This window comes from Palaemon carinicauda, chromosome 11, assembly GCF_036898095.1.
Source record: "Palaemon carinicauda isolate YSFRI2023 chromosome 11, ASM3689809v2, whole genome shotgun sequence".
NCBI lineage: Eukaryota > Metazoa > Arthropoda > Malacostraca > Decapoda > Palaemonidae > Palaemon > Palaemon carinicauda.
The window spans coordinates 98,040,421-98,050,092 of NC_090735.1; the positions used below are offsets into that span (position 1 = coordinate 98,040,421).

Sequence of the window (9,672 nt, forward strand, 5' to 3'; positions counted from 1 at the left end):
TGTTCCTTCTTAAATTCCTCTGCTTTTCATCTTCGGCTTCATGTCTAGCAGCTATTTCGCTTGTATTAGTATTCCTTTTGAAAATCCTTTGCTCTTTGTCTTCTCAAATTCATCTGCTCATCATATTCTGCCTCACATATAGCTGCCATTCTGCTTGTATTAGAGTTCCTTCTCAAATTCATCTGCTTATCGTATTCTGCCTCACACCTAGCTGCCATTCTGCATGTATTAGTGTTCTTCTCAAATCCATATGCTCATAATACTCTGCCTCACATATAGCTGCCCTTCAGCTTGCATTGGTGTTTCTTCTCAAATTCATATGTTCATCGTATTTTGTTTCACCTCTAGCAGCCATTCTGCTTGTATTAGAGTTCCTTCTCAAATTCATCTGCTCATCGTATTCTGCCTCACATCTAGCAGCCATTCTACTTGCATTAGTGTTCCTTCACAAATTCATCTGCTCATCATATTTTGTTTCACATCTAGCAGCCATTCTGCTTGTAATAGTGTTCCTTCTTAAATTCATCTGCTCATCGTATTCTGCCTCATATCTATCTGCCATTCTGCTTGCATTAGTGTTCCTTCTCAAATTCATATGCTCATCATATTCTGCCTCATATATAGCTACCATTCTGCTTGTATTAGTGTTCCTTCTCAAATTCATCTGCTCATCGTATTCTGTCTCACATCTAGCTGCCATTCTGCTTGTATTAGTGTTCCTTCTCAAATTCATCTGCTCATCATATTCTGCCTCACATATAGCTGCCATTCTGCTTGTATTAGTGCTCCTTCTCAAATTCATCTGCTCATCGTATAATGCCTCACATCTAGCTGCCATTCTGCTTGTATTAGTGTTCCTTCTCAAATTCATCTGCTCAAAGTATTCTGCCTCACATCTTGCTGCTATTCTGCTTGTATTAGTTTTCCTTCTCAAATTCATCTGCTCATCGTATTTTGCCTCACATCTAGCTGACATTCTGCTTGTATTAGTGTCCCTTCTCAAATTCATCTGCTCATCGTATTCTGCCTCACATCTAGCTGACATTCTGCTTGCATTTGAGTTCCTTTTTAAATTCCTCTGCTCCTCATCTTCACCTTCAGGTCTAGCCGCAATTTTGCTTGTATTAGTATTCCTTCCGAAAATCATTTGCTCTGTGTCTTCTACATCCCATTTAACTGACATTCTGCTAGCATAACTGTTCTTTCTCAAATTCATCTCATCTTCGACTTCTGTCTCACATCTAGCTGCCATACTGCTTGCATTAGTATTACTTCTCAAATTCATCTGCTCATCATATTCTGCCTCACATATAGCTTCCATTCTGCTTGTATTAGTGTTCCTTCTTAAATTCAGCTACCCATCGTATTCTGCCTCACATCTATCTGTCATTCTGCTTGTATGAGTGTTCTTTCTTAAATTCATCTGGTCTTTGTCTTTTGCCACACATCTAGCTGCTATTCTGGTTATATTAGTATTCCTTTTCTAATTTTTCTGCTTTTCGTATTCTGTTTGCATCAGCGTTCCTTCTCAAATTCATCTGCTCATCGTATTATGCCTCACATCTACCTGCCATCATACTTGTATTAGAGTTATATCTCAAATATATCTGCTCATCGTATGCTGCCTCACATATAGCTGCCATTCTGCTTGTATTAGTGCTCCTTTTCAAATTCATCTGCTCATCGTATTCTGCCTCACATCTAGCTGCCATTCTGCTTGTATTACTGCTCCTTCTCAAATTCATCTGCTCATCATATTCTGCCTCACATCTAGCTGCCATTCTGCTTGTATTAGTGCTCCTCCTAAAATTCTAGTTGCTATTCAGCTTGTATTATTGTTCCTTCTAAAATTCATCTGCTCTTCGTCTTTTGCCTCACATATAGCAACTATTCTGCTTGCATTAGTGTTCCTTCTTAAATCCATCTAATCCTCATTTTGTGCTTCATGGCTAGCTGTTTTTCTACTTGCATGAGTTTTTCTTTGTTCTTCATCCTCTGTCTCACGTCTAGCTGCCATTCTTCTTGCATTTATTTCCATCCGTAAATTTGTCTGCTCCTTTGTTTTCTGCTATATTTTTCTTTTCACCGAATTTTCTTTATCAGATTAACCGAATGAGAACCTCTTTTTGGGTGGCATCATTTTGTAGAAAACTGAAAAAAAAAAAAAATTACATAAAAGTCAAATATTAAATATTCGAATGTATCTCTTTTTTGGTGGTATTATTCTGCTTGCATTGGTGCTTCTTCTTAAAGTCCTTTGTTCTTCATCTTTGGCTTCACGTCTAGCTGCCATTCTGCTTGCATTAGTGTTCCTTCTCAAATCCATCTGCTCTTCGTCTTCTTCCTCACATCTAGCTACCATTAAGCTTTTATCTATTTCCCTTCTCAAATTCATCTGCTCTTCGTCTTCTGCCTCACATCTAGTTGCCTTTCTGCTTGCGTTATTGTTCCTTCTTTAATTTATCCTCAAAATTTTTTGCTTTATGGCTAGGTGCCTTTCTACTTGCATGAGATTTTTATGTTCTTAATACTGTTTCTCACGTCTATTCGTCATTCTTTCTTCATTTGTTTCCTTCGTAAATTCGTCTTCTCTTCTGTTTCCTGCTATCTTCTCCTTTTTACCGAATTTACTTTACCGGATTTAATGAATAAGAACCTCTTTTTGAGTGGTATAATTTTATAGAAAAAAAAAATAGAATAAAAATTACATAAGAGTCATCATTCAATATTCTGTAGAATCTCATTTTGGGTGACAATATTCTGATTGCATTGATGTTTCTTCTTAAATACCTATGCTCTTCATCTTCCACTTCGCGTCTAGCTGCCATTCTTCTTGCATTAGTGTTCCTTCTTAAATCTATATGTTCTCCATTTTATACTTTATGGCTAGCTGCCATTCTACTTGCATGAGTTTCTCTTTGATCTTCATCCTATGTCTCACGTCTAGCTGCCATTTTTCTTGCATTTATTTTCCTCCATAAATTCCTCTGCTCTGGTGTATCCTGCTTTCTTCTTCTTTTCTCCGATTTTCTATTTATGTGATTTACCGAATAAAAATCTCTTTTTGAGTGGGATCTTTCTGCTTGCATTGGTGTTTCTTATTAAATTTCTCTGGTTTTCATCTTCAGCTTCACGCCTATCTACCATTCAGCTCCTAATAGTGTTCCTTCTTAAATTCATCTGCTCTTCGTGTTCTGCTTCACATCTAGCTGTCACTCTTCTTACATTAGTGTTCCTTCTTAAATCCATCTGCTCCTCATTTTCTGCTTTATTGCTAGCTGCCCTTTTTTCTTGCATGAGTTTTTCTTTGTTCTCCATCCTGTGTCTCACGTCTATTCCCCATTCTTCTTCCATTTGTTCCCCTCTATAAATTCCTCTGCTCCTGCAATTTTCTTCTTTTCACCGAATTTGCTTTAACGGAGTTACCGAATTGGAACCTCATTTTGGGTGGCATCATTTTGTAGAAAACTGGAAAAAAATATAAATATTACATAAGACTTAATCATTAAATACTTTAGTAAATTCTATCACATGGAAAAATATTCATTGTATGCTGTGTATATGAGGGCAATACCCAAGGACCCCCTTTTTTAGGACATTGGTTCATTATTATTAGGGGTCTTTAATTATGGGGCCCGTAAACCCCACAAGGTGGTTCTAGGACAAAATAAAAATTGTGACATTAGACTTCTCTATTGTAATTATTTGTAAAACGTTGAAGTCTGCAGTGCCAGCCTGCCTGGTTTCATCGGATTTTCATGGATTACAGACCTATGGGGTCTGTAATTATGGGGCCTGTAGACCCCAAATGTGGATCTTGATCAAAATGGAAATAGAAAAGTTAGATATTTCAATAAGAACTACATAGATTCAATCATTAGATATTCTGTAAGTTCATTGGACAGTTTTTCTATTGCTAAAACGCATACACATAGGCAATCACTAGATTTATTAATATATATATGTGTGTGTGTATATATATACATATATTTGTACTAATATATATATATATATATATATATATATATATATATATATGTATATATATATATAGATTATATATATATATATATATATATATATATATATATATATATATATATATATATATATATATATATATATATATATATATATATATTTATAATTTTATATATATATATATATATATATATATATATATATATATATATATATATATATATATATATTTATATATATATAGATAGTTAGATAGATAGATATATATACAGTATATCTATATATATAAATATATGTCTATCTATCTCTATACCAAGGCACTTCCCCCAATTTTGCGGGGTGACTGACACCAGACAAATGAAAAAAAAAAAAAATTTTATCTTTCTTCTCTATTCTCCTCCCAGCCTGAAGAGGGACTCAACCAAGTTCGGCTGGTACTGCTAGGGTGCCACAGCCCACCCTCCCCCGTTATCCTCCACAGATGAAGCTACATAAGCTGAATCCCCTACTGCTGCTACCTCCGCGGTCATCCAAGTCAACCGGAAGAAGCAGTAGGGCCTACAGGAACTTCGTCACAATTGCTCGCCGTTCATTCCTATTTCTAGCACTCTCTCTTCTCTTGCTTCTCTCACATCTATCCTCCTTTCACACAGTTTCTTCACTCCATCATCCACCCAAACCTTAGCCCTCCACTTGTACTTCTCCCATCAACTCTTGCATTCATCACCTTCTTTAGCAGACAGCCATTTTCCATTCTCTCAACATGGCCAAACCACCTCAACACATTCACATCCACTCTAGCTGCTAAATCTTTCTCACACCCGTTCTTACCCTCACTACTTCGTTTCTAACCCTATCTACTTGAGATAGACCTGCCATATTCCTCAGACGCTTCATCTCAAACACATTCAATATCTGTCTCACCGTCACTTTCATTCCCCATAACTCCGATCCTTACATCACAGCTGATACAATCACTTTCTCATACAGAACTCTCTTTACATTCATGCCTAACCCTCTATTCTTTACCACTCCCTTCACTAACACCATCACTTTGTATCCTTCATTCACTCTCTGACGTATATCTTCTTCCTCTCCACCATTTGTTGCAACAACAGACCCCCAAGTACTTAAACCGATCCACTTCCTCAAGTAACTCTCCATTCAACATGATATTCAACCTCACACCACCTTCCCTTCTCGTACATCTCATAACCTTACTCTTACACACATTAACTCTCAACCTCCTTCTCTCACATACCCTTCCAAATTCAGTCAATAATCGGACAAGCTTCTCTTTCGAGTCTGCAACCGGTCAGTATCATCGGCAAACAACAACTGATTTATCTCATATTCATGACCATTCTCGTCTATCAGTTTCAATCCTCGTCCAAGCACTCGAGCATTCACCTCTCTCACCACTCCATCAACCATCAAGTTAAACAGCCATGGCGACATCACACAACTGATTTATCTCATATTCATGACCATTCTCGTCTATCAGTTTCAATCCTCATCCAAGCACTCGAGCATTCACCTCTCTCACCACTCCATCAACCATCAAGTTAAACAGCCATGGCGACATTAACTCTCAACCTCCTTCTCTCACATACCCTTCCAAATTCAGTCAATAATCGGACAAGCTTCTCTTTCGAGTCTGCAACCGGTCAGTATCATCGGCAAACAACAACTGATTTATCTCATATTCATGACCATTCTCGTCTATCAGTTTCAATCCTCGTCCAAGCACTCGAGCATTCACCTCTCTCACCACTCCATCAACCATCAAGTTAAACAGCCATGGCGACATCACACAACTGATTTATCTCATATTCATGACCATTCTCGTCTATCAGTTTCAATCCTCATCCAAGCACTCGAGCATTCACCTCTCTCACCACTCCATCAACCATCAAGTTAAACAGCCATGGCGACATCACACATCCCTATCTCAGCCCCACTCTCACTGTGAACCAATCGTACACTTCATTTCCTATCCTAACACACGCTTTACTACCTTTGTAGAAACTTTTCACTGCTTGCAACAACCTTTTACCAATTCCATATAACCTCATCACATTCCACATTGCTTCCCTATCAACACAACCATACGCTTTCTTTAGATCCTTAAACGAAACAGACACCTCTTTACCTTTTGCTAAATATCTCTCCCATATCTGCCTAATTGTAAAAATCCAATTCATACATCCCCTACCTCTTCTAAAACCACCCTGTACTTCTAAGATTGCATTCTCTGTTTTATCCTTAATCCTATTAATCAGTACTCTACCATACACCTTTCCAACCACACTCAACAAGCTAATACCCCTTGAATTACAACACTCATGCCTATCTCCCTTACCTTTATATAGTGGTACAATACAAGCACGAACCCAATCTATTGGTAACATTGACAACATAGAACACATATTAAACAATGGTGTGATGGTGTGAGAACTGAGATGTTAAAGGAAGGGGTCCTTTAACATCTCAGTTCTCACACAATCCACACCAGGTGCTTTTCCTACTCTCGTTTCATTTAGTGCTCTCCTCACTTCCTCTCTTGTAATCTCCTTCTCATTCTCATCTGCCATCACTGGCACCTCAACACCTGCAACAGTAATTATATGTGCATCCCGATTATCCTCATCATTCAGTAAATTTTCAAAATATTCTGCCCACCTTTTCCTTGCCTCCTCACCTTTTAACAACCTTCCACTTCCATCTTTCACTGTCTCTTCAATTCTCGAACCAGCTTGCCTTGCTCTCTTCACTTCTTTCCAAAACTTCTTCTTATTCTCTTCATATGAACGACCCAATCCCTGACCTCACCTCAGGTCAGCCGCCCTCTTTGCCTCAGTTACTTTGCGTTTTACTTTCACATTTTTTTCTCTCTATATCTTTCATACTTATCTACACTATTATTCTTCAAATGTCCTCATTTCCTCTTCCACTTTGACCTTCACTTCTTCATTCCACCATTTATTACCCTTCCTCATGGTGCTTCCAACAATCTTCTTGCCACACACATCACTTGCAATTCCAACCAAATTTTCTTTTACTAACTTCCACTCCTCCTTTAAATTACCAATTTCTCTCACTTTCACTCTGTCATACGCCATTTTCAACCTTTCTTGATATTTACTTTTTACCTTAAGTTTTATTAACTCTTCAACCCTCACTAGCTCCCTTTTACATCCACCTACTCTATTCCCCACTCATTTGCTACAACTAATTTTCCTTCCACCAAAAAATGATCAGACATACCGTTAGCCATACCCCTAAACACGTGGACGTCTTTCAATCTTCCAAACATTCTTCTAGTTATCAACACATAATCCATTGAAGCCCTTTCTACCACTCTTCCATTTGCCATTCACACCCATGTATACTTGTTTTTATCTTTTTTTGTGAAAAAGCTAGAACTTATCACCATCTCTTTCTCAACACACATATCTACCAGTCTCTCTCCATTTTCATTTTCACCTGGTATGCCATACTTCCCAATGATATCTTCTACCTCTCCAGCTCCCACTCTAGCATTTCAGTCACCCATGACAACTTCATAATTCCTTCTACCCAGTCCTTCTACACACCTAGTTTATTCATTCCAGAACTCATTCGGCTCTTCTTCACTTTTCTCACAATCTGGACAATACGCGCTAACAAAAGCCCAACATTTCCTACCCAACCTAACCCTTACCTACATTAACATAGATGTCTCATTCCATTCCACTACTTTACCTCTCAGCAATAAAGCCATACCCTATTTTGCTCTTCCCCTTTCAATCCAGATACTCTACCAGTCACTTCACCAAACCTCACTTCACCCTTCCCTTCTATGTTTGTCTCACACAAAGCCAATATATCCATCCTTCTATTCCTAAACATAATTCCAATCTCACATCTTTTATTCTCTATCGTACTATGTCCACGCACATTCAGACACCCCAAAACTAGAGTGCGGGAAGTAGCCATAGTCACTCTCCCCTCAGCTCCACCTCTTCAATGTCTGACAGGAGTATATAATACAGGAGAGGGGGTTCTCAGCCCCTTCGTCCCGTCCCTTTTAGTCGCCTCTTACGACATGCAGAGATACATTTGCACTATTCTAATCATTGTTATGTCCCCGTATATATACTGTATATATATATATATATATATATATATATATATATATATATATATATATATATATATATATATATATAGATAAGTCATCATGAACCCGCACGATATAACTACCAAAGCCGAAACACTTCACAAGACACTGCAATGTCACCGTAATAACACGCCGTGACATGCCTGTCACACATGGCATTGGTACACGCCGCTCCGTCCAATAACGGTCATATTTGGTTCACACTGCGTAGGTTTACTGGCGGTTTCTTGCGAATCCATGCCGTAACTTCCATTAACACAAAAGTGCGTAAAGATAAACCTACCTTATAGACATTTAGTGACTCATATTTTGTATTCTTAATCCAACTTTAGTTACAATCTTCATCCTTAGTGTAAGACAACCCTAAAATAAAACAGGAGGGCATTATTGTGTAATGCATTGTCCTTCCGAGAATAATGTATTGTGCTTGGAAAAAATATTGAGAAAATTTGCCATTTTCGTAATTAAATAGATAATATAAAGGCAAATGCTGGTGATAGCATTGATGGTGATGCTCATTTTTAACGTTAAGAAATAGAACATTACATTTTTCAAAATTATTTTCTTAACAGCTACATACTCATATTACATAACAAGAAGAACACAAGACAACAGTGGGAAAATAAATTAAAGGGAAATTTTCATAAAGACGGTTACAGCCTCAGTTTGCCGGTTGCCTTCGTGTAGGGGAAGGGCGGAATGGGGCGATGCAATCTCTAGATTGTACAATCATCTCAAAACTACGAGAACGGTGGTTTTAAACTACAGTAGTTGTCACAGCTGCGCATAGGTAAAAAAGTCTCTCTCTCTCTCTCTCTCTCTCTCTCTCTCTCTCTCTCTCTCTCTCTCTTTTAAAATACTAAGTGGGATTAAGTGATCAAAGAATGTAGTATTTTACTTGTGTGGTTGCATTGAAGGCACTGCTTTTATATACTTTTTCTTCCATTACCGAATCATATTTGTGCTAGTTATTATTGCTGATTTTGCCTTAACTTTTATTCTTTTTCGTCCAAAGTATATCTGCATAAGCACTGAAATAAAACTCAAGGGGTAACTGAGATGTTAACTTTGAACATAATTATATATATCTGATAATGAAAAAAAAAATTATTATTATTATTATTATTATTATTATTATTATTATTATTATTATTATTATTATTATTGTTGTTGTTGTTGATGTTGTTATTATTATAATTATTATTATTATTATTGTTATTATTATTATTATCATTATTATCATTATTATTATTATCATACCATATACTGTAATTATATATATATATATATATATATATATATATATATATATATATATATATATATATATATATATATACACACACACACGCACATATCTATCTATCTATCTATACACACACACACACATTATATATATATATATATATATATATATATATATATATATATATATATATATATATATATATATATATATATATATATATATATAGATATAGATATGTGTGTGTCTGTGAGTATATATATCTAAACGTGTGCGTGAGTGC

The 9,672-nt window shown here is 36.5% G+C and overlaps 1 protein-coding gene across 1 annotated transcript; it reads right to left on the minus strand.

Annotated features, from left to right (window-relative positions):
* Nucleotides 1–445: 445 nt before the first annotated feature.
* On the minus strand, nt 446–1,321 carry LOC137649400 (uncharacterized). The gene has a single exon (XM_068382387.1). It carries the CDS (start codon nt 1,319–1,321, stop codon nt 446–448), a length of 876 nt encoding a protein of 291 aa, XP_068238488.1.
* Between the last annotated feature and the right edge of the window lie 8,351 nt (nt 1,322–9,672).